General features: G+C 37.5%; 3 protein-coding genes and 1 pseudogene across 3 annotated transcripts; 3 read left to right on the plus strand and 1 right to left on the minus strand.

The window, feature by feature from the left end:
* Positions 1–791: 791 nt before the first annotated feature.
* LOC117617244 (ribose-phosphate pyrophosphokinase 1) lies at positions 792–7,769 on the plus strand. The gene is made up of 9 exons (XM_034346541.1): positions 792–1,199; positions 1,434–1,613; positions 1,973–2,221; positions 3,007–3,150; positions 3,440–3,607; positions 5,048–5,117; positions 6,150–6,231; positions 6,831–6,990; positions 7,368–7,769. Exons 1-9 carry the CDS (start codon positions 1,083–1,085, stop codon positions 7,404–7,406), a joined length of 1,209 nt encoding a protein of 402 aa, XP_034202432.1. The 5' UTR covers positions 792–1,082; the 3' UTR covers positions 7,407–7,769.
* A 2,176-nt stretch (positions 7,770–9,945) lies between these two features.
* Positions 9,946–14,488, plus strand: LOC117619429 (WD-40 repeat-containing protein MSI1). The gene is made up of 6 exons (XM_034349382.1): positions 9,946–10,510; positions 11,255–11,581; positions 11,881–12,033; positions 12,868–12,992; positions 13,096–13,191; positions 14,038–14,488. Exons 1-6 carry the CDS (start codon positions 10,166–10,168, stop codon positions 14,258–14,260), a joined length of 1,269 nt encoding a protein of 422 aa, XP_034205273.1. The 5' UTR covers positions 9,946–10,165; the 3' UTR covers positions 14,261–14,488.
* An 898-nt stretch (positions 14,489–15,386) lies between these two features.
* LOC117618153 lies at positions 15,387–16,014 on the plus strand (annotated as a pseudogene).
* Positions 16,015–17,320: 1,306 nt separating this feature from the next.
* LOC117620336 (MADS-box transcription factor 50-like) lies at positions 17,321–18,467 on the minus strand. Its single transcript, XM_034350503.1, has one exon. It carries the CDS (start codon positions 18,465–18,467, stop codon positions 17,370–17,372), a length of 1,098 nt encoding a protein of 365 aa, XP_034206394.1. The 3' UTR covers positions 17,321–17,369.
* Positions 18,468–25,660: the final 7,193 nt, after the last annotated feature.

Here is a 25,660-nt window from a genome sequence, read left to right on the forward strand (position 1 = left end):
TCCAATGGGTCTGATCGTGGTGTTGAACGAGACGCCACTCCATGATTTACCGACATTGGATTCGTCTATGGATTCCTCGATGAGTCAAGACTCACCCATCCAAAAGGAGCCGAGGCCTATTGGGAGAAAGGCGGTGAATGCGAAGAGATGGAGTAATTCTACTAGTAATATATTTAAATTTTTGGAGGAAATTGCAAGGCAAAGCTACATGAGAATTGAAATAGACATGAAAACCCAAGAAGATGAGAGGGCAATTCAAGTACAATATGCAAAAGAAAGGGAGTATGTATGCCAAGAAAACATTGAGAGGAAGGATCGGGAAACCATGATCATGAATACAAGCCATATGTTCTATGAAACAAAACAATTTTGGTTAAATGATCAAAACTATTAAGTTAGTTTGCTTGCCTTTTATTTCATTGTATTTTAATGTTTTGTTTTATCTGAAATTTGAAATTTGAAATTTATCTGAAATTTGAAACCGAAAATCTTATTCAAAAATTTTATCTGATTATGAGATATGAATTTTATAATAAATATTGACACGCATGAACCCAAATATCTAATCCGAAAATATTATCCAAATTAATTGTTTAGGTAAAAAAATTTGTAAAAAAACAAAAAAATGAATAATATTTGCTCTTTGCCATGGCAACGGGTGGAAACACACATTGCTTTTTGCAAGGGCCTTAGCCCCCTTTATCATGGCAAAAGACAAACTGCTGGAAGTGCTCTAACATAACATGTGAAATTTAGTTACGGCTATTTATCTTGAAATAATCCTTTTGGATAAAAATGGAAATTATCTAAAAAAAGAAATATTAAAGATGGAATTTTGTCCTAATCCGTACGAAATGTTAATTGTGCCAAATAACACCGTTTCTTCTACTACCTGAACGCCATCCCGCGCCACTGGAAAGAGCTGAGAAATACCAAACTCTCCACCACCGGTCTCCGCCAATTATGAACTCTCTAAACCTTCAATAAAACCCCAAACCTCCAAAACCCTAAGCCCTCATTCAGACTCCTCTCTCTCTCTCTCTCTCTCTCTCTCTCTAGAACTGATTGCTACTCTCAAAGAAATGACTTCACTGCTTCACCCAGCTTCGCCATTCTCTCTCGCTTCTCGCGAATCTCTACGCACTCGCACTTTTCTCCCTAACCGGTCTTGCTCTCGAATCGCAGCCCCAAACGGCGTGGTGAGCCACTACAAAGCTTTCTTTTCTTTCTTGTTTTCTTTCCTTTTCCAGGACAAGCTTTCATTTCATTTCTTTCATTATATTATTTTCTGTGTCTAGAATTCATTTCTTTATTTCGAATAATTAGTTGCAATTTGAGCGTTCGAGTCTGAAAATAGGAGTTTTTCCCTCTTTATCAGTTCAATGTTTTGTCAATATGATTAAAATTTGTTTATTCTGAATAATGTATTGTAGAGGTGTAATGTGGGAGATCCTTTGAAATATGCAAATGGTAAGCCATCAACTCCACTATTGAAGACTGAAGAAATGGCGCCCAACTTTTTGGCCACGGAAACGCATTTGGTGAATGCAACTACCAAGAACGATACCAGACTCAGGATATTTTCCGGCACTGCAAACCCTGCGCTTTCTCAGGTATACATTTAAACAAATTTACCATTTATGTTTATTAATATTTGTTTTCATATGGTGATTTTTATTCAAAGTGGAGAAACTCTCTTCATCGTTTCTTTTGCTCTTTGGTAGACCGGGAAAAGTTTTCCTATCCTTCTTTGTTTTTTGTGAAAACATTTCCTGAGGCACAATCTAAAGAAATGCTCATATTTCTAAAGAATTTTTCCATTCGAACAAACATCAAATTGTTTTTTATTTATTAATAATTTAAGAAACTTCTGCTTGGAACTATTTTCCGCTACAATAAATGGAGCTATGTATTGTAAACATATGAATCCTTTGATTGCAGAATGTCTGATGTACTTTTGTGTTTTTGATAGGAAATTGCTTGCAACATGGGTCTGGAACTTGGAAAGATTAAGATAAAACGCTTTGCTGATGGAGAGATATATGTTCAGTTGCAAGAAAGTGTGAGAGGGTGTGATGTATATCTTGTGCAACCCACATGCCCTCCTGCAAATGAAAACCTTATGGAGCTTCTGATAATGATTGATGCCTGTCGGAGGGCGTCAGCCAAGAATATTACCGCTGTGATTCCATATTTTGGATATGCCAGGGCTGATAGAAAGGTAACTTAATAATATTATATATTGAGCATAAAAAGATATGAGGTTCTGGGAATGATTGATGCATGTTGTCCTAGACTCCTAATACAAATTTGACTAAATTTCTTGATGAAGAGTTATTGCATTAAATATCATCCATCAGTCTCAAATAGTCTCCATTTGCTGGAGGTCATGAGTTTAAGTCTGATGGACGGCAATTGTTGAATAAAAAGAATTATCATAGATGAGCTGGAATTAATTGTGTTTTTCCTATGGTAGATTGGGGAACTTCGTACAAATAAGTTGGTGTTGGAGTCTGGGCTTTAAAATTTTATTGTTGATAACATGAAACTTGTCCCTCAACTAATTGCTTGTAATTATCTGACCTTCATCAGGTTTAACTTTACTCCCCATAACATTTTTGGTCAATCATCTGTTGTGATTTACGATGTAGAGAATTAATTTATCTATGTGTGTATCTTCAGTTTGTAGATATACGAGGGAAACTTAAGATAGATTCCTTAAATCTGGTTTGTTTACATCCATTAAGAAATTTCAGCCCACTAGCATTAAGATTGAGACTGAATATAATTTATACGCAAATTATTTCAGGAAATAGGTTGGGCTATTACATAGGCTCATGAATAGTCAGAAGTTTAGAGTCCTGAGATAATAGCATATGTGCAAATGCATTATGTGGCAAATCCCACAATGCTTAACTGATTTTAGTTGAAATTGGGATGTAAGGGTTGAACCAGTTTTAAGTTCAAGTTTGTTTTACTTATTATCTTGAATGTTGTTTGTTCCAGACTCAAGGGCGTGAATCTATTGCAGCCAAACTTGTTGCAAATTTGATTACAGAAGCAGGTGCAAATCGTGTTCTTGCATGTGATCTTCATTCTGGGCAGTCTATGGGATATTTTGATATTCCTGTGGATCATGTATATGGCCAGGTAATAGACCTGTAATAATTTGATTTCTTTTGTTTCATTATTCACAGACCAGGTTGTTGGACTCTTACAAGAATGCTATTTGGCCACCTGAAATGAAATAAAGTTTAATTGACATGAAATTTAAAATTGGCTGAAAGCGATATTTCTCTCTCAACATCTTTTAAGAAAGCAATTCTACAATTATATTAATAAGATTCTAAGTAGCATTAATTTTGGAGTTCTAATTTTTGGACATTTCCTCTTATGTATTCACCATTTTTATATGTAATTTTCCTTTATGTATATCCAGCCTGTGATCCTTGATTACCTCGCCAGCAAGACTATATGCTCTGATGATTTGGTAGTGGTCTCACCTGATGTTGGGGGTGTTGCTAGAGCTCGTGCGTTTGCAAAAAAATTATCTGATGCTCCTCTAGCCATTGTTGATAAAAGACGCCATGGGCACAATGTGGCAGAGGTAAGAACTATTCAGATGAATTTGTTACAGTTACCTCCTATAATTTTCTTGTTCTCACAATATCTTGAAGTGACACATGAAATTGTTGGAAAGATAAATCATTGCGAAACCTCATCGTTTATCAAGCTTAGATAAGCTGATGCAGACTAAGAGGGACCAGGTTTATCTGATGATGTTGCACAAGAAATGAAAACTTAACAATTATATATTTTAAGGCCAGATGTGATCACAGATAAGCACACTTAAGTTACCAAGTCATGATTTTGAAGTCTTGTAACAAGTGAAAGCGATGATTTTTCTCTGATTTTATTTGTTCTTTCTAGAGTCCAAAGTTAGATATTACAAGTGCAATGACTCTTTAAACTTTTTGATCATAACTTATAAATGTTATAGTTAACAGTAATTGGTTCTTCATAATATGCATATTCTATAATTATTTGGAGTTTTAGATATTTGGTTCATTTGTGACAAGTTTTCTATAGATCTTTGCACGTTATCCCAACTAATGAAATCGTCCCTCCTCCTTTCATCACTCTCCTACATGAGGATCTACAAATAGACATGAAATAGGTAGCCTGCTACTTAGTACCGATTGCATCCATTTTCCATTTTCCTACTCGACATCAAATTATTAACATGAACATAAACAGGGAAAGGAGATCCAGCTGGCTAGACTCTCTAAATGCTCCAAAACTCCCTTTTGGTCTTCATTAATTATTACTGAAGATTTAACTGATTTCAGTTTCAGGCACCCACCGATCAATGACTACCACCTGCTTCCAATTATTCTCGCAAACATTAATCAATGTTTTCTATCCAGCTCAAAAATAAAACTGAAAGGCTATTATAATAACTCAAAATTAACTGAGCTAAATATCCATTGATCGACAACCTCCATCTCCTTCCAAAATCTTTTCTATCCAGCTCAAGATCTAGGAAATCCCAATCAATGGTTCTACGCTTTTCTAAAATCAATCTTAAAAACGACCCCTCCTTGTTTCTCAGTTGATACTCCTTGACCTTTTCATTTGCAACGTCACCCTATTTTATCTGAGATATCAATCTTTTCGTTAACTTAAGACCTCGTATTGTTGTTCTAACTGTTGTTTAGCTCCGAGTCCAGACATATCCATGGTCACCACTTCACCTTGAAAAATATGGTTACTTGATTGCATTTCTACCATCTCTACCCTGCCATTAAACTTCCTCCACCCCCTCGTGAGGTATTACAATTTTTCTCAGAACAACCCCTGTGCTTTGTTTCTCATAAGTCTTGATGTTTAAGAATGACACACACACCCTTTCTTTCTGTTTTCTTTTCTTCTTCCATCATTCACCTATGCATAAGTTTTACTTTTTAAGTCTTTTTTTTTTCTTTTTTATAGTTCCATACGGAAACATATATTGCAACTCATTTCTATAACATGAACTACTTTGCAGGTGATGAATTTGATAGGTGACGTGAAGGGAAAAGTAGCAGTTATGGTGGATGACATGATTGACACAGCTGGTTAGTTTGTACATGCTCTAATATGTTCTATAACATAGAACATAAATAGTACGTTTGAAGAAAATTATATAAAATAACATAGAACATTAAATACCGATGTTGACCCTAGCTCGTGATGGTAAAGCTATATTCTGGAGAAATGATAATCAACATAGTTAATTGAGAGAGGTGGATTTTAGTGCAAAAAGAAGGATCTTGCCTATTGACGCAAATGTCATGGGAAGGGAAGTCATCATTAGCTTAGTTAAATTAGAAATAGGGGTTTCAAAAGAAAGGACAACTATGTCTCAACCTGTAAATAATAGTATAGCTCTTCTGTAGGTGTAAACAATTTTTCTTAACCCTAGGAAACAATTTTTCTTAACCCTAGGAAACAATTTTCCTTTTTGATGGAGAGACTTGATTCATGTGTACAGCCTTCAAATGCTTCTTGGAGGCTTGGAGAAGGGTTATTCCTTGTTTGATAGTCTTTTAGGTGGGTTTAAGATGTAATTGTGCCAAAGCCTACACATGGAGTTATCTGACAGACCTGGAAATCAAATCGTAGAGAGATGCTAAGGACAGCTGTCCCTGTTGTGACTGCTCAATTTTGACTGTCTGTGCATTCCACGCTTCAGTGGGCCCCATACTGAGACCACCAGTGTGAAATGTACCTGGAGTTCTTCTGAAAAAAATGTACCTGGAGTCAGTCAATACACAGTTCTTAGAGTTCTTCCAAATCGAGTTATTAATATACAATTTGTACTTCCAATTAGTGCATCAGTTGTTAACTATGCATTAGTGAAAACGCAAAAAATCTTCTTGTATATTCTAGGTTTAGGAAATCGTAAGTTTGTCCATGCAACCTCTCCTATTCCCATTCTGTTACAATTTTAGCTACAATTGCCACAAATTATTTTGGTTCACTGTCATGGTTTTTGAATTGATTTATGTTCTCATAATTATTTCTTATGTTCTCAACTAGTCTTTGCAGTTATATCCTTGGTTGTTATTCTTGCAACAAAGTATTATTGTTTGGCTTGTGGCATATAGGGACTATCACGAAGGGTGCAGCTTTACTACATCAAGAGGGCGCCAGGGAAGTCTATGCATGCAGTACACATGCGGTTTTTAGGTATGTTGAATTTATCTGGTGCATGAATCTCCACTTTCACTCTTTTGGTATGACATATAGAGAATTTTTTTTCGGCAGAGGTTGTGATCTTGACAATATCCACTGGTGCCAACAACCATTAGTTCTTTTTTGTTAATCTTATATGGTACATATTGACTTGAATGTGAGAGAGTGTGCCTTTATCGTAAAGGTATGGCTTGCCCAAAGCGACCTGATGGTCGCAGGAACACCCTCTGTTGATAGTATAAACAAAGGTGTGAATGTGTATCTTGCCATCCTCTGTTTCGACATGCATTATAATTAGGTGAAAGGATCCAATAAAGTATCTGCAGATTTGATATATGATTGTCATTTCTAGTTGATTGACATTTAAGGAATGAGTTCTAGGCAAAGCCTTTGTTTTGTTGATACCTCCTTTCTGCACGAATCTAATCTTGACTTTTGCTATTGTTATAAGCCATAGTGATGTTCTGCATCACATAGTCACCGTTTACAATAGCATGCTGGAATATTCCATTTAGTATTTGAGAATCCCATTTAGTATTTATGCATTCTTTATTACTTACATGAATATTTACTTTCGCTTTTCCTTTTTGCAGCCCTCCTGCTATAGAGAGGCTGTCTAGTGGTTTGTTTCAAGAGGTGATCATAACAAATACCATTCCAGTGTCAGAGCAGAATTATTTTCCCCAGCTAACTGTCTTGTCAGTAGCAAATCTTCTGGGCGAGACCATATGGCGTGTTCATGATGACTGCTCTGTGAGTAGCATATTTAAGTAAAATTGGTTTAATATTGATTGTGAATGAAATTAGTTCATTCCATACTGTTACATAAACAAATTCAATTGATTTGTTTGTTCTACATTCAACTGGTGAAATGGATCCTATTGAAATAGAATCAGTACCAAAGGGGAAAAAATGTCCTGTACCATCCAATTCTTTGACGGATATCTCGTGTGTCTCTGCTCCATGTTCTGAAGCATATGCTTCTACTACTATACTTCCCTTTGAGTTCTATTAATATACTCAATTACCCTCTTAGTTTTTATCGGAGAGGAATTAAATGTTTTCATAGCTTTTACCATTTAACTCCGGAAAGCAGTTCTGAGAGTTGTTTCATTCTGAATTTTTGTCAGGGTGTCTTTGAACCCTTTTCCACCTTGGGCATTGATTGATCAAATTCATGTCGGCGGTGCGCTTCCCAGCTTCTGTTAGACTGTTACTGCCAAATAGCTACCTTGTCGGAAACAAGATTGTCAATAGAAAAATAAAAGAATTTTTTTTCCAGATAGAGGCCCTGCTTTATAGGTTTTTGTTTCGAAACTTTGTACATTCGGAGGTTGATTGGAAGATACTTGTCAGCACTTGAATTGAACCCCACCTAGGGCATCATTGAATCGCATTTCCCTTTTTTCTCCCTTTAGAGGAAAATGGTTGGTGAACTATATTACATAATCAGCATTGTTGTATGATGTCACTGTTTTGTCCTTGTAAGCTCCCATTTTGTCAAGTAATCAATCATATTATTGCTTGCGTTTTGTTTTTCTCATTCAATCATTACTATCTTAATATGGCTTTAATTGTCATCCAACAAAAAGTTGTGATCTTTATTTGTTTCAACATGTGTGTTAAAATGTGTGGCAAGGAATTGTGTTTTCTTCTCGAGATTTTAGTGTTGAAGCTGAACTGAAGCAGAACTTTTTTGGAAGACTTTCCCAAGCCATGTTTGATAGGGAGGATTAGATTGGACTAGCTTGGACTAGTAAAATGCTTAGATTTCAGGTGCGAGGAAGAATGTGGGTGTTGTCTTCTAGATTAAGGTGGACTATTCATATGAGATTGATGTCTAAAACTTATCCCTACTAATCCCCTTGAAAATGGTGGGATTAGTAAAGATAAGTTTTAGGTATATGAACCTCTTATGAATTATCCATCATAATCCTCCAAGTTAGAAAACAACACTCATACTATTCCTTGATTGCACATGAAATATGAGTATTTTACTAGTCCAATCTAATCTTCCCTATCAAACATGGCCAGTGTACCTGAAAATGGGTCAGCTGAATGCCACTCTCGAAAATGAGAGGCAAAATCAATCGTTCTTAAAACTGGCTTCTAATGGAAAGCCACCGGCCAAAAATTGCTCGGAGTTGGATCCATCAATAAATTCGTCAATGAAACACGATGGACCCAGTGGTAAAAAAAATTCAGGGATTCAAACACAGAACCTCAGGTGTTATCTTCTTAATATTAGAACTTAGAAGAGATCTAAAATTTGTATTTCTTATTTTCGTTGATAAAAAAACAAAAAACAAAAAAAAGGCTAAAAGTCGCAGTTTTTGACAAAAATAATATTAATATCAGATAAATCAACTGTTCATAAATCAGCTGCTCTTTTGAACTCTCCCACTTACATAGGCTACATGAGTCTTACAGGTCTCTAAATTTTACGAGTGAAGAGTTTGGTGTTTCTTTCTGATATTATTGCGCCAAAGAATAGTGCATCAAAATTGAGTTTTTATCAAAAATAGCCAAAATTTACCCTTCACTTTCAAAAATGTCAGTTTTTATAAAATCTTTCAACTATAGCCAAAAACTCACCTAAATAGACACAAATGCTCTTAAAAATTAAAACCCACATAAACCTAAAAAGCAAAACCCCTCTTCACAAAGTTTGGAATCACACTATTGGTAAGTGATCTTCTTTTTCTTTATGCATATTTTGTGCTTCTTCGTGCGGTTGCTTCTTTCTTTAAATTGTTTCTTCATTTCCTTGGCTTGGTAGGAACAAGAAATTGAAATATTCATCAATTTAGATGTGTTTTGATGGTGTGATGGTGCTTTTTTACATATACACATAGATGTTTTTTTAAACAGGTTGTTTGGCTTCCTTACTGTTGTCATTTGAAATTCTTTTGTGTATATTAAGCACTATGATATCTCTTCCTTTAGGCTATGGGCAAAGGTTTGGTAAACATATACCCGTAGATGTCTTTTTTAACAGGTTTTGTTAGGCATCTACAAGTTCACGCATCAATTTTCCTCAAAGTCTAGATCTTTAGTCAGATACCAAGTCTATATCAATAACTAGGACTCAAAATATATTGGAACTTTTTAAGTTTATGGGGGTTTTAATTTTTAAGGGCATTTGTGTCTATTTAGGTGAGTTTTTGGCTATATTTGAAAGATTTTATAAAAATTGACATTTTTGAAAGTAGGGGGTAAATTTTGACTATTTTTGATAAAAACTCATCAAAATTACTGTTTTTTTTAATAATACAAATTCATATCATACGTATGTGCACGTGATTTTTGTTGAACACAAGTTGCACTAACTTTTCTTAAAATTCATCAAAATTACTGTCTTAAAATTACTGTTTTTTAAAATAATATAATGGTTTGTAACCCGGGTGTGAATGTGAAATTATAAAAAGTGTGTGAGACCAAATTTGTGGATCAAGAATGCTACGCGTAGGCGAGACTATTTGAGGAGCACAATAATTATTATTAAAATTTTAAGACGAAAATACAATATTTGTACATTGACATTGTACGCATTTTATGATATTTATTCAATACAACATTTTTTCAAACAAGAAAAAAAGATGAAAATACAACTCGGAGTGTGATTTAGGAATAGGATTGTAACTAAACATTAACTTGAGAAATTATAGTAAATAAAAAATTACTAAATTACTAAATTACTAAATTACTATAACCATCAGCGTAAGACTTCAGAGACTGAACACCCGCCAGCAAAGCCCAGCATATCTCTCAAAAGTTCCAAACTCGCACTCTCTCTCTTCCTTTCTCACTCTCTTCTCAAACCCTCTATTTAGGGTTTGTTTCGGCCAAATTCCCGCCAATAACACCCGGCTTCAGATTCAACAATTCTCGAGAAAATCCGAATATCTGAGAAAGTGGAAGAAAGAGCATGGGAAAAGACGAGGAAGAAATGAGGGGAGAGATTGAGGAGAGGCTGATAAACGAGGAGTACAAGATATGGAAAAAGAACACACCTTTCTTGTACGATCTGGTTATAACCCATGCCCTAGAATGGCCTTCGCTTACAGTCGAGTGGCTTCCGGACCGAGAAGAGCCTCCAGGGAAGGACTATTCGGTGCAGAAGATGATTCTGGGGACCCATACCTCCGAGAACGAGCCTAATTATCTTATGCTTGCTCAGGTACAGCTACCATTGGAGGACGCAGAGAACGATGCTCGCCATTATGATGATGATCGAGCTGAGGTTGGCGGTTTTGGTTGCGCCAATGGCAAGGTAAGGCTTGATTTTGTGGTCTTCAGTTGTTGATTTTTCGGATAGTGTTTAAGAATTTCATATTAAGGAATATAAGCAGTTCATACTGATGTGCTAAAGATTTCGAATTTGGGTATTTTGGAATGCTGGCCTGTTTGGTTGTAAAGATAGTGCTGGAAAATACAATAAATTTTGAATTTTATTTATTTTTATACATTTTTATCAATTTATTAGAAATAAGAAGTACTGGCACTTCAATCACATTGTAGAAACTTGAAAGAAAGTGGGAAATTTTTGTTTTTTGTTTTGTTTTGGTCATTCTAAGGATTTGATTTATAACAAAACATGTTCTGTGATAAGCACATAGCTTGAATTGAAGAAAGAATGAAATAGAAGGGATATTTGGTGTCTCCAATATGGAGAAAACACACCAGCTTTTTCAATTGTGTCCCAATTTGACCCGATGAGGGAGGAATGCACTTACTTGAAGTAGAAAGTACTAACAGCTACCTAGAATCACTGAAACTAACAACAATAATGTAATGAGGCAATTGGTTTATGCTCTGGTTTGGATTCATGAGCTGTATCGCTGACAGTATGGCACTTTAATAACTGAAGCTCTGGTTTGGATTCATGAGCTGTATCGCTGACAGTATGGCACTTTAATAACTGAAGTAAAACACTGTCCCTTGCCGTATGCTGTAGTTGTTTCTATCATTCTATGTCTAAACGGGCTCAAGTATATGGTCTTAAATTTTCTTGCAGGTGCAAATAATCCAGCAAATAAATCATGATGGAGAGGTCAATCGAGCTCGTTATATGCCTCAGAATCCATTTATTATTGCGACAAAGACCGTCAATGCTGAAGTTTTTGTGTTCGATTATAGCAAACACCCATCTAAGCCTCCTTTAGATGGTGCATGCAGTCCTGACTTGAGGCTGAGGGGCCACAGCACTGAAGGATATGGTTTATCATGGAGTAAGTTCAAGCAGGGTCATTTACTCAGTGGTTCTGATGATGCTCAGATATGCCTGTGGGATATTAATGCGACTCCCAAGAACAAAACCCTTGAGGCTATGCAAATATTTAAGGTTTGCCTCTACATATATGTTGCACATATTGTTCTTCATCTAGAGAAATGAATCTTATCAGAGCATGCTTAACGTTTAATATCGATTATTGTGTACAGCTTTTCCTTTAGCTTTAGGTAAAGAAAAGGCTAGAATTTCACATGAACCAAAGGAAGGCTATCATTAAAATGGACGGCTTCAGTGTTCTGATTTGGATGCAATAAGATAGCTCTTTCTAGAAAAATACTTATATACATTTGCCACTTCTCTGCATCTTATATGTAAAAGTTTACCGTTGTTTGAAATGCATGCTGGATTAGGTTCATGAAGGTGTGGTAGAAGACGTAGCATGGCATTTGAGGCATGAATACTTATTTGGTTCTGTTGGTGATGATCAATACCTTCTTATATGGGATCTCCGGACTCCATCCGTTACCAAGCCTGTCCAATCTGTAGTTGCTCATCAAAGTGAAGTGAGTGATGTTAATATTCTCTCATTGCTATAGATAATTGATGTTTCTGCATTCCAGATTTATATGTCAATCTTGGTACTTTCATGTTTGTTCATGTCTTAGTTCTGTTCTAACATACTGTCATATTGGTATTTTTTTCCATCAACCAGGCGAAGTGTTTTAACCAGTGGAGTTTAGTTGTCCAAGTGATTTTCCTAAATACATGTATACTAGGAAATAATGAGTGATCATTGTAATTCAAAATTGTTTTCATTGTCATGGTTCTGATGTATTTAAGGTTAGTACTTAGCTGAAGCCTATTTCAAACAAAGAAATAATCTGGTAAAATATTAAAAAGCCTGATGAAAATCTGGAGATATTTTTGGATGCCTGGGAAGGACTGAGAACAATAGTTATTCATGAAAGCTAGGATGTGAGCTTTTATCTATGAGTACTGAGAAACTAAAAGGAAAATTGTATTGGTGACATTTCGATAGCACTAGATAACTTGGCCAATTTGTTGCAGTGGATTTAGGTTCCGGGCCAGCTAATAGAAATAAGAGCATGCAATGGATTTTTGAGATAGTTAACATATTCTTTTATGCGGTGGTTAGATGTGAATCACCTCTGCGGGCCAATGCCTCCCCTGTGGTTCTCTTGCATCTAGACTTTAGGGCTCACAACCTTTGTGTAAATTAATATATCCTTTACATTTTTGAATTTTCAAGAGTTTATAAGGTTTATAGTTTTCTTTATCTGACTATAAGTAACAAATGGGTTGTTTCTTTAATGATATTATATCCTTGACAGTTGTGGACAATTTTGAAGTAGTTTGTCCATGTGATGTTATGTTAGGTTAACTGTTTGGCATTCAATCCCTTCAATGAATGGGTTGTTGCAACTGGATCCACTGACAAAACTGTTAAGCTGTTTGATCTACGCAAAATCAATACTGCTCTCCACACCTTTGATTGCCATAAGTAAGGATCCTTCCTTGGAACTGATAAATTTGGATGTCTAAAATTATCTTTGATATAATCAATCTATAGATCTGATCTCAAATTTTTATTGTGGTGTATTCAGGGAGGAGGTTTTCCAAGTCGGTTGGAATCCGAAAAATGAAACTATCTTAGCTTCTTGTTGCCTTGGCAGGCGACTCATGGTGTGGGATCTTAGCAGGTATTCCTTAAATAACCGATTATCAGCTTTTGTTTTTAATTTATAGGGAGAGGTGATCTTCACTCGAACTTGTGGTATTCTAACAGAAATCAATACATTAAGTGCTGTTTCATGCAAGCATTTAGGTTATGGCTCTAGAATTTAGTTGTTTAGTTTGGAAACCAGACAGTAAGGACTGGGATAGATGTGGGCCAACTAAATCAAACCTATTACAGAATAGTGTTACAAGATGCGATATGTCTGCATGAGGAAAATAAGAATCATTAACCCTAACTAGGGGAACCTAAGACATTATACTGAAGTATGGGCCTTAGGCATCAGAGCACGTGGAGGGCATCTTCCTCTTAATATTTGAAGTGCCAAGTATATAGCCTGCATGTTCTTGTTGAGCAGGCACACACAGCCAAGCTTGTCCAAGCTTGTTGGTTATTATTGGACCTAGGAATGAACCAAAGAGAGTAAACAAACTAAAGTTTTAAGCCCACAAAACAAAAGCCTAGAGCCAATGAAGCCAATGGAGGCCTCACATCAGAAGACTGAGATATCCTTGGCCATGTAGTAAAAAATGTACCTATATCTTGGTCAATACCATTATGCCACTCCTCCCGCTCATCTGTTATTCCGGGTCACCACCATGCTACAAAGCCTTAGTTACTATCCTAGCTTAAATATGAGGAAAACCAGTGTACTTGTGTCTTTGCTGCGCGTCTCTATTAATTTACACCTGTACAATTATGATGCCCTTTAAGTTAAAAAAAAAAAAAATATCATTCTCTGTTAAAATATATCTGTATTGCATAGAAAATAAATCTTGACCTAAATGTTATGACTTTGGTTCTGTTACAGAATCGATGAAGAGCAGACACCAGAGGATGCTGAAGATGGTCCACCAGAGTTGCTTTTTATTCATGGGGGTCACACCAGTAAAATATCTGATTTTTCGTGGAACCCATGTGAAGATTGGGTTGTTGCTAGTGTTGCTGAAGATAACATACTCCAAATCTGGCAGATGGCCGAGAACATTTACCATGACGAAGATGATTTACCCGAAGAGCCGGCAAAGCCTTAGTATAATTTCCAATACTTAGCAAAATATAGTCAGCTAAAGCTAATTAGAGAAGGGGGAATGTAGGGCTTTATTTATGTACGTCTTTCTGTAACTTTCTTCTTTTCTCCCTCTTCACCATTGCATGTGAGATTTTGTGTTTTATTTTGCTGAGTTAGATCAGTGATGTATTGACCCATGCTTAGTAATTATATTCAGTACTTTGGCATGGAAAGTAACTTTCCAAGGTAACTCTCAACTATTTTTTGGTCATAAGCTGAAAGCTCATAAAACACAACGTTTGCATATTGATAGGTGTTTTTTCCAGGAAGCAGAAGTACTTCTCTAGTATAAGAAAACACTTATTTCAATTGAAGCTTTAAAAAATTGATTCTTTTTAGAAAGCATTTTTCAGCAATTTTTTTATACATGTGATATTGGGGCAGGGGGAAATCAAATCTAGGACCTCAAATACAGTGTGGTAAAGAGCTACAAGTTCCTGAACATTCTTAGGACATGTCTGAGGCTATTGTTTGAAATAGCTTTGTTCAGTATTGTTTTGGTAAGAAGCAGTGCATGTCGGAGGTTTTAAACTCAACTGCACTTAAGGTGCCTTTATCAAGAAGCAAAGTGTTTCTCTCAAGTATTTGTATACGCACGGGACTTGTAGGTTAAGTGGTTGAGATGGTTGGTACCTTAATATCTGATTACGGGGTGATTATTAGGTTCTAAGGCATGAGTGAAAGGCTGCAATAGAATATACCCAAATATTGTTGCTCTTGAATCAAAGCAAAACAATACTTATATCCATCACCGCCAAAACTAGCATATTCTATTATATGTATAATGTGTTCCTAATATTGCATGCTGGCTATGTGAAGCTGCCATTTCAGACTATGCCTCTCAATCCATGCATCGTCAGAAGATGTTGTAGTTAAGCTGCCTACAAGTCCAAGAGGCAATATCTCTGCCGGCTTATGCCTTATCAATGAGGCCAACCAAAAGAGAACAGAGAAATGACAGAGAAAATTTCGACACAAAAACATCAACAGAACCTGATCAGCTCGTATAGGAAAGCATATATATACCATTACCATAACAGCCAGTCAGAGATATCAACCAGAAACAAACTGAACCATTTATATTTACAATGGCTGCTGCTGCTATGACATTGGTTCAATCACTTATCATATTGGTACTTGCCCTGGCAATGGCAACCTGCACTAGCAAGTGATCCTGATATCATTTCTGACTTCATAGTCCCCCCGAATTTCAACGGCACGATTGATGGATCCCTTTTCACATTCACTGGCTTTCGTGGCATTTTCGATCAAGCTCCCAAAACGTTTAAGGGGTCGAAAGCAAGCCTGGTTGAGATCCCTGCCCTGAATGGTCAGAGTGTGTCATATGCAGTGCTTCAATTTCCTCCAAACACACTCTTCCCACCCCACACCCGCCCAGATGCAACTGGACTTTTGTTCCTTGTTGATGGTTCCTTGGAAGTAGGGCTAATCGACACGAAAAACAACCTATGCACTCAAAAGCTTCAAACTGGAGATCTGTTCATTTTTCCTAAGGGATTAGTCCATTATCAGTATAACTCGGATCCTCAATTGCCAGCCACAGCCATTGCAGCATTCGGAAGTGCAAGTGCTAGAGCAGTTACCATGCCGCCGGCTGTTTTCACCACTGGCATTGACGACGCCATCCTTGCCAAATCATTTAACACTGATGTTGGCACCACTGAGAAGATCAAGGCTGGCCTCACTAGCTCCTAATGACAAAGGCTTCAATAGATCACTTACTGTGACTAATTTTTGTTTTTATTTATTTATTTATTTTTTGTATCATCCTGTTCTTGTTTATTTGGCTTGGTATTCTTTTAATAAAACACTTTTGTTCAATCCAAGATCACAGAATAGCCTTGGATTTGGAAGCCTGATATTACTTCAAGAAATTAAAGCTTAAAATTGCACTAAACGCTCTATTTATTTATCCCAATTCAGCAGAACCTGCATTTTGTCCGAACCAGAGAGAACCGGTTAACTAATCAATTACGATAAGTTGGATTGGATTGGATTTTGCAGTTTTTTCTTGTGATAAAACTAGGGCCCTTGATTGCAAGTGTTAAAAAAAAGAAGGCCTTTATCTTGTGATGACTAAATTCTGTTAGTTATCCTAATTCACAAAAGCCTACCCTAGACTATCTTATATTATTTGATAGAATTATGTTCGTTAGATAACTCGTTTGGTGGCCTGGAGTTTGGATTGGATTGAAGTCCAGTCCAAGCTAGTCTTTATGAGTTCCACCTTTTAGGTGAGACTTGTAAAACACAATACGTTGGATTGTTGTCCAATTTAATAAGTCTAGTTCCAGCACACCAAATAACGCCATAACTCTTGTCTATTTTAATTAAAATAGTCCAGTCCAGTATGCCCACCAAATGTTAATGATAATCTTAAACTCAGACATATCATATTGTATCGGATTGGAAAATGCACAATTAATTTGCATTGGATTAGATGCAGATTGGCTAAATATGAACACATTTTGAATGGATGAACACCCTTACTTGTACTTCAAATTTGAAGAAAAATCACTAAATTGCTCTCTTTTTTTGAAAGTCTCCAGTTAATGAACGGGGGTCCATCTGTCTTTGTACATATAGTTTGGTGCATTCAGATTTGCTAACATTTTTAAATTTCTTTTTCACATGAAATTCCACCATCATATCTGATTAGTGGAGTTTGTTCTTTCTTGATGTTGAATCAGTCAGTCTCATTGTTCTTGAATTAATTCCACCATCATTTCATATTCCAGCAAGTTGTTGAAAAGTCCTAACCATGCATGGTTTGCTGCTTTGAGCAAACAGAAATTCCAGATGATGTGTTTGCTTCCAGAAAATTGTTTTTTTATTTCATGAAAATGTGCTTGGAATTATTAAATAACAACCACATAAGATAAATTGATTAGTAGAAATAGTAGGAAAAAAAAAAAAATCCCATTGAAACTGGGTAGTTAGATAACGATACACCAGAACATGAAATCAAGGAGGAGTAAACTCAACCCTCAAAAGTCATAACAAATTTTAAAACTCCACAGCAATAATTGGTGAATCATCAATGTAATTCGCTAACCCATCTTGTTGTTCATGACCAGATATTGGTTGATATCTTCGTACTGATCTTCTTTGACTTGAGAAGTATGCACTTGAAATTGCTGAGATGAAATACTGGGCTGCATCATCTGCTGCATGTAGGGCACTGCAGGCTGCATGAGACGCGCATAGTAGTGGCTCATGGATGAGGAGCTTAGGGGACCAATATTATTATTCGTCATCATCATATTCATATTCATTTGATCACTGTAATTACAGTGATACCCCTCCAATGGTGATTGAGAATGAGTACTGCTGGAATCCCCTGCCCTGTACTGAAGATTACTATAGTTATAGTTGCCCTCCATCAACATCCACATTGCCATCGAACTCGGATTAGGAGCCATAAGATTATTCAAATGTTGATCTGAATTATCAAATGGAAGCGTTTGATCAGAAGGTTGATGATGATCAAATGATGAGACTGCAAATGGCTGGAGCATATCCACCGTATAGTTCAAAGAGCTCGTAGGGTTTTGGTCCTCTTCATGATAATGTTCCTGCATGTAAGAATTACAAGGCTCCTTTTGGCTTGATGATTCACCCATGTTAGGGTTTCCACCCATCCATTCTTTTTTCGTTACAAGTAATCGATGAGCAGCTCCGTTCCTCTTATTAAGTAATGTTCTCTTGCCAGACTCAAGCTTAGCATCTAGCTTATCCAGAAGTGCCTCGAGTTGATTCTCAGAGAAACTTTCGATACGTTCGTCCCATGTTGGGTACTTGGCCTCATACATCTCCTTACGGGCTCTGTAAATATCAGCATAGACCTTGTTCTTTCGGTCCATCAACAGGTCCGACAAATTGAAGGTTTTCTTGGCCGGTTTGCTCATGGTGCTGGCTTTGTACTTGTTGATTATACGATCGACTTGTTCCGAATTTTGGGGCCAAGTTTGGAGTTCTGGAGGCCGATCAGTCAGCTTTGGGCCGTAAATGATGATGCACACATCCACTTCGCAAAGAGTTGAAAACTCATAAGCCTTCTTCATCATTCCCTTGCTTCTCTTTTGAAACGTTGTTTTTCGAGATCTCTCGTTCGCAATGAGTTCCATCTTCAGCCTTCCGCGACCCATATTCGTCTGCTCTTTGTTTAAAGATAATTTGGGATCAGTACAAAGAGTTACATGTATATGTGCATAATTAGGCTTCTCAGTTTTGATGGTTTTGTAAATGATGATGCACAGCAGAAGAAGAATACGCAATATGAACTCAAATAAACGGATATGAATGAAGTACAGACAAGTAAAGAACACCCATTTAAAGAGTTATTTAATTTTAAATGTGCAAGCAAAGCAAAAGAGGCATAGCAATGAAATTATATAAACTGTTAAAGTAAGGAGAAGAGAATAGTAAGATTGGTACCTTCAGTTTTAATGGCTTCTAAGAAAGAGCTTTTCCCGTTTGGAGGAAAGAAGATGGCTTCTTAATCTTCCTTTCTGTGAGATATTGTTTCTTTGACCTATATAGGAACTCACAAGTATATTGCCCTGCCTTTTACTTGAGAATCTAATTGATGTTAAAAGATCAATCACAATTCATGATCTTTTTGGTTTAGGTAAACTGGCCTGCCTTTTACTTCAGAATCTCATTAATGTTGAAAGATCAATCATAATTCTTTATCTTTTTTGTTAAGGTAAACAAAAATAATTTTTACTTGCCATAAATTGAAGAACCGAATCAATTAGTCATTACTACATTTCAATTTCTCGTTTAGGGTTCTTAATTAAGAGATAGGCGCTTACAAGAAGTCTAAACTTGTATTAGTTTTTTCACATCAATAATATTCTATCGCTTATTAATATATATTTAAAAAAAAAGAGGCGCTTATATTATCTGAACCCACCTATTTTTCAACCATTATAAAAAATAAAAAAAAACTCAAATTCGAATGTATTTAATAGTTGTCCTAGTATTAGAAAATATTTACAGTCTATGACATCTTCAATTCATACTTGTCAACACACGTTTATAGCATTTTCATTAAAAATCCCTACTTTTTAGCATTTATATTTAATCCCTATTATTTGGGCACCTATTCATTAATTAAAATCAATCAACACACTAATATGCATAACTATTATAATTACACCTAAACCCTAAATTTTTCAACCATTAGATTGTATAGCTAATTATGTACCTAGATTTTGGAAAACAATTTCCTTTAGAGGCACGTGTTACGTCAGAAAATGTAGGTAATTTATTGAACCTAAAACAAAGGGATCAAGAACTATAGCGAGCAAGAACACGTCCCTTTGAACAAATTAATGTATTGATATAAATAAAAGTCACCACTACATTTTAGTATTTGCGCGACGAAGATAATTTCGTCGCACTAACCGAAATGTAGTCGCACAAACACAAGCGCGACAAGAAAATCGTCGCGCGCAATCTGTCGCGCAAAGGTCGTGAAGAAAGACTTTGCGCGACAGATTCATTCCATGCGTCGCGCATATTTGTGCGACGCTTACCCTTCGTTACAGGAAAGGTTCAGAGACGACAAAATTGTTCGTCGCGCAAAATTACGCGCGACGAAAGCTTGTTCGTCGCCACAACAATGCACGGCGAATAGTTTTCGTCGCGCAAGACGTCGCGTAGATATTTGCGGCACCAAGAGTTCATCGTCGCGCAATTCGTACACATATTGCGCGACGACAGGAAGTTGGCGCGTAAAAGTTTGCTCGACGAGAAACTGCGTCGCGCAATTCGTGCCCAAAAATTTTGCGCGACGGCAATCTGTTGTCGCGCAAAACCTTTTTAGCGACGAAATCTTTCGTCGCGCAAAAATAATTATATTTATTTTAAAAAAATGAAATATTATTGTTTCGGATATATGAATTTGCGCGACGACAAGAAGTTCGTCGCGCAAAATTAATATATAATTATAATATTACTTTTGTTTTATTTTATAAAAAAATAAATTTGGTTTTTTTTTTTTGGGTAATAAAATGAAATTTTAATCATAAAAAAATTTATGTAAATAACAAATTTATTATATAAAATAAATGTATGCTACAAGAGGAAGATTTAAAAAATAATTACGAAAAATAAAAAAACTAATCGAATAATGTTCCAAAATCTACATTATCGTCTGGCACATGCGGTTCAGAGGTCTGGGGATCTACACGGGCCGGCATCTGGTGGGGATGCTCGGGATGGACGGGCTCGGAGGTCGGCACATCAAAATTTGGGACTGGAATGCCGGACTGTGCGAGGGACTGCAAAATGACCGACATCTGGGTCCGAAGAGTGGCCACCTCTGCTGTCAAAGCAGTGACCTGACTGTTTGACTGCGTTGATGAACGGGGTCTGGGTTCCCTCCGCCTGGCATTCCCCATCCCTCGACAATATGTCCCCGGTCTCCTCCCTAGAGTCTGATCCAATGTCTCCGTCAAGATCTGAAACCCAGCATCCTGTGGAGGATCCACAGACTCGATCGGAGTATCGGGAGGAAGTTGGGAGGCGGACTCCTGAAGAACCAACTGGCTCCTCTCCACCATCGTCGTCTGTTTAGCATAACATAAAATATAAATTCAAACACTCATATAATGAACTTTAAAGTTGAATCGTAACATAAGAACTAAAATTAAATAATACTTACATGAAGGGACTCGGCCAACTCATTCCCAGGCGAACATAAACGTCGCCAAAGACGTCGATCTCTGGGAATTTGGACCCCCCCTAAATTTAACAAAAGAAGACAAATATTAGAACGACAAAATAAATTAAGAATAATGAAAAAGTAAAAAATTAAATAAAAATTATTCTATTATTACCTGACGCCGTGCATCCATCCGATAGGAGAAGGGCCTGGAACCCGAATGATGGAGAAGAGTCTTCTTCTTCCTATTGCCCTTATTGACTTTGGCTTTATTCTGTTATACAAAAAATAAAACGTATTAGTTGAAATTGAAATTAAATATAAAAAATTAAAAAAACATTTGTAATAAAATAAAATAAAATATAAAAAATTACCACAAAAGCGGGCGCCTGAAAATGAGCGCAGAGCCACGCCCAACTATCCTCCCGCCCCTCAAGCTCTTTCGGGCAACCCTCTTGAAGAGCGACTTGCGGATCATCGAACGCCTCAAAATGGTGGTGCAAGTCGCTCTTCCATTGCTTGTACCTCTCAGAGAAGAGTCTGTTGACGTACGCCAACGACTCTTCGTCAAGGTCCTCCAAGTTGTAGTTCGTCTGCAATAAATTAATTACATACATTTAAATAATATAAAAACTACGTTTGAAAGAAAAAGAATGAAAAGGCCTACATACCGACAACTGGCCGCGAACCGCAGTCTTGGTCTCGTCAGGCATCACCTTCCAAGACTTCCATTGCATCGGGCAATAGCTCCGAATGACATGACCAATGTCGTGGGCCAAGGAGCTATGCAACTCCGCCGTCGGTGCAGCCCGATGTCGCTCGTCGTATCCGATGTTGATACGACTGTTGGTCACCCGGGTGACCTTCGCCGTCTTCAATTGCCGACACGGCCCTCGGGTGTTCTTCTTGGCTGCAAAGAAAGATGACATGAATGTTAAATAAAAAACAAATTTAACAATCAAATACACACACACAAAAATTAAAAAACAACAAGAAGAAATAAAAATAAAAATTAACTGGATAAAAAGGAAAGCTATACCTGGCTGTGACCCCGACGCATCCGTGGATGTGGTGTCGGTGGTGCTGGCGGGCCGATGACGCCGCCTGGCGCTAACAGGCTGCGCCACTGATGACGCTGATGAGGCAGGCGCCTGGGACCCCGCAGGTCCAAACGCCAAGTGGTCCATCAGTGCTGGCGCAGTGGCAGCAGATGCTGGAGCAGTGGCAGCAGATGTCGGCTGAGTCGGGGGCTCCGAACTCTGCGTGGTCGTCACCGCCCTACGACGTCTAATCAGGTCTGACATCTGCACAATTTCATTAATACACATACAAATTAATAAAATATACGAATATTTGAAAACACATACAATTTTATTCAGATTATTGACCTGGGGTTTGCGAGTTCGGAGTATCTGGGACTCCGATCCACGATCCGTCGAATCATAGACGATCCAAGAAATGCAAGCTACATCATACGTGAGTTTGAGTTCGATCCAACGGTCCGAACATAACAACCCCAGAAATCGCACAATAGGCAAAATTCGTTCGAGACGCAAACGGTAACCAAATTCCAATCCGAAAACACCTATGCGCTCGTGACAAGTACAGGATTGCACTGGGACCTAATTCAGGTTACTACAGTAACCCACACGCAGCCCCATGCGCCGCCCCAAAGCGATACCAATCGCCAGAAAATTCTTAAAACTAAGGGCCAAGGTTCCTACCCTAGGTTCAAAACATCAATTGGAGCCAATTTTGTTCTCGGACATACCCCGAAAAATGGCCGGAAGTGGCCGGAATTGAAAATCAAAATCCGGCCGAAACTTAGGGTTTCAAATTAAGTGCCCTAGTGCAACAAATTCAGAAATCCTAACCAACCATCAGCTAAAGCATGAAAAATAGGACAGAAACCATACCTCAGGTGTCGGAATTGGTCGTCGAAGGAGGGAGAACCACGGCAGAGCAGATTTGGTGAAATTGAAGAAATCGCGGCGGTTGGCTCGACGGTGACGGCGGGCGCAGTCCAAATCCACCGGGGTGGGAGGCTGAGCTGACGGCGGGGAGAGAGACGGCGGGGAAGGATTTTCAGAAATCTGGGGAAGAAGGAGGCCATCGCGTGCTTTCTGAAATTTTATTCGTGTTTGCGCGACGAAACAAAGATAACGTCGCACAAGCAATTGTAAATGGCTATTGCGCAACGAAAAAAATGTGTGTTCCGTCGCGCAATGTCGTTAATCCGCCCAAATTTGGTAAAAGGGTAGTTTTTGCGTGACGTAAAACATAATTTGTCGTCGCGCAATGTTGGCAGTCCGCCAAAATTTGGGATTTCGGGTTGAGCGGGCGAGATTGAAATCTTGCGCGACGCACGACGCTGTGTTTCGTTGCGCAATCTTGGTAGTCCGCCAAAATTTGGGATTTGGGGTTTAGCGGGCGAGATTGAATTCTTGCGCGACGCCTGACATGATGTCGTCGCACAATGGTGCCAATAGCAAGAATTTGGGTCCTAGGGTTTAGCAGGAGAAATTGAAAACTTGCGCGACGCCTGACATGATGTCGTCGCGCAATGTGGCCAACAGCCTGAATTTTGGACCTAGTGTTTAGCAATCCATAAGTTGCGCGACGTATACGAGGAGCGTCGCGCAAAAACTCGCAAAAAAAAAGTATGCTAACCGTCCAAAGAGAAAGGGCTGGCTGAGATTGCGCGACGAGTATGTACAGCGTCGCGCAAAACCTCGCAAAAATTTTTCACTAAGTGTCCAAGGAGGAAGAGTGTGAAATGTGAGAATTCTGGCTGATATGGCGCGACGAATTGAATTGTGTTCGTCGCGCAAGACTATTCCAAGCCGGCTATGTGTGACCAAATTAAAGGCAACATTTTGTGTTTTATTGTGGAGAGAATGCGCGACGAGCACGTACAGCGTCGCGCAAAAACTCGCAAAAATTTTTCACTAAGTGTCCAGGGAGGAAGAGTTTGAAAGGTGAAAGTTCTGGCTGATATTGCACGATGAATACTAGACACGTCGCGCAAGTTAGCCTTCTGTAAACGAGAAAACATTTGTGACCAAGTGTTGAAGGAGGAAGCGCGACGACCGGTATTTTGTTCGTCGCGCAACCCCGCTACAGGCTTTGTGCGACCAAACACGGCTATTCGTCGCGCAAACCCTGTACCCTAAACCCTAAACCGCAGAAACCCTAAACCCGAAACTAGTTTTCATGATCCAACTGGCAAACTTGTTTTTTTATACTTTGAGATCGTATATGCCGAAAATCGAAAAAAACAAACATTAAGAGATCAAGTAACAGGACGAAACTTTTCGACGGTTGTAAATGAAAAGTCATGATTTAACGGTTATTTTAGCTCTGATTTGTAAGATTTTTTACTGCTACTTTTCTTTACCCTATATGAATACAATTAGTGAATTTGATCATCAATTTCAGATGTTTACACTAGGGTGATACGACAAAATGTTATGTTATATTTAACGAAAGTATAAGTAAACGATTCATTGTTGGTGAATATATGATTGCTATGGCAAACGCATTCTACGAAAGTAGTTTCAGCAATCCAACCGTCAAACTTGTTTATTTGTACTTCGAGATCTTAGACCCCAAAAATCAAAAAAAAAAAACATTCGGAGATCAAGTAACGGGACAAAACTTTTGAACGGTTATAAATGAAAACTCATGATTTAACGGTTATTTTAACTCCGATTTTGATGAATTTTTACACCTACACTCCATGACCCTATATGAATACAATGAACTAACTCGATCGTCAATTTCAAATATATATGTGTATATATAATATATATTGTAAAATAATATATATTTGCGCGACGAACAAATGTTTATCGTCGCGCAAACTTTCATCGCGTGACGGAAGACACTTTGTCGCGCAATTATTTAACTTCACGCGACTAGTGTATTTTGGGTCGCGCAAACTTTGCACGACGAGGTTTTCTTCGTCGCGCAAAAATTGCACGACGATGTGCACTTCGTCGCGCAAGGGTTTTCAGTTTTGAAAAATGTTTATTGTCAATAATTTTCAAACTTTGTATAAAAATGTTTGGATATAATTATTTATCAATGTTTTATAACAAATTTTGTATCATTTTCATTTTGTAAATGTGTTTTGTCAAAAAAAAAAAATTAAAATTTATTATTAAAAGGGTTTGGATATATTGATTTACCAATGTTTTATAACTAAATTTATTTGAATAATGTTTCAGTTGTCCACATATATAAGATTTGGATATTTGTACTACATATATTCAAACATTTGTATTACACAAAGTCTGTACACAAACATAATAAAATTACAAAAAATTTAATTATTCATCATCTGAACTATAATAACTTTCGTTATCGTCGCTATCATCACTTTCGGTCTCCCAATCCTCCTCCTCCTCCTCTACTATAACTACATCATCTTCGCTGCTCGGGCCCACTGCAACATCGAATCTTGGAAGATCCCCGAGGTCAATTGTAATTGACTGAATCGGTATTTCGATTGAAGACACCCTTTGAATTTGAAACGGTTCTTGTATAACATGTGTATCTCGAAGTGTATCCGCATCATTTTCCATTGATGATTCTAAACGTTGGTCAGCCACATTGTCGACGTCGTTGTCAGTTAGGTCTAGTTCTGGTATAGCATACACGTTCCTA

Source organism: Prunus dulcis, chromosome 2, assembly GCF_902201215.1.
Source record: "Prunus dulcis chromosome 2, ALMONDv2, whole genome shotgun sequence".
In the NCBI taxonomy this organism is placed as follows: Eukaryota; Viridiplantae; Streptophyta; class Magnoliopsida; order Rosales; family Rosaceae; genus Prunus; species Prunus dulcis.

Excerpts from the sequence above, each read along its gene's own strand:
- LOC117620336 (XM_034350503.1), bottom strand. The coding sequence starts at position 18,467 with ATGGGTCGCGGAAGGCTGAAGATGGAACTCATTGCGAACGAGAGATCT.
- LOC117617244 (XM_034346541.1), top strand. The coding sequence starts at position 1,083 with ATGACTTCACTGCTTCACCCAGCTTCGCCATTCTCTCTCGCTTCTCGC. Across the intron at positions 1,614-1,972 it reads CAAACCCTGCGCTTTCTCAG|GAAATTGCTTGCAACATGGG; the intron begins GTATACATTTAA and ends TGTTTTTGATAG. Across the intron at positions 3,151-3,439 it reads TGGATCATGTATATGGCCAG|CCTGTGATCCTTGATTACCT; the intron begins GTAATAGACCTG and ends ATGTATATCCAG.
- LOC117619429 (XM_034349382.1), top strand. The coding sequence starts at position 10,166 with ATGGGAAAAGACGAGGAAGAAATGAGGGGAGAGATTGAGGAGAGGCTG. Across the intron at positions 10,511-11,254 it reads TTGGTTGCGCCAATGGCAAG|GTGCAAATAATCCAGCAAAT; the intron begins GTAAGGCTTGAT and ends ATTTTCTTGCAG. Across the intron at positions 12,034-12,867 it reads TAGTTGCTCATCAAAGTGAA|GTTAACTGTTTGGCATTCAA; the intron begins GTGAGTGATGTT and ends ATGTTATGTTAG.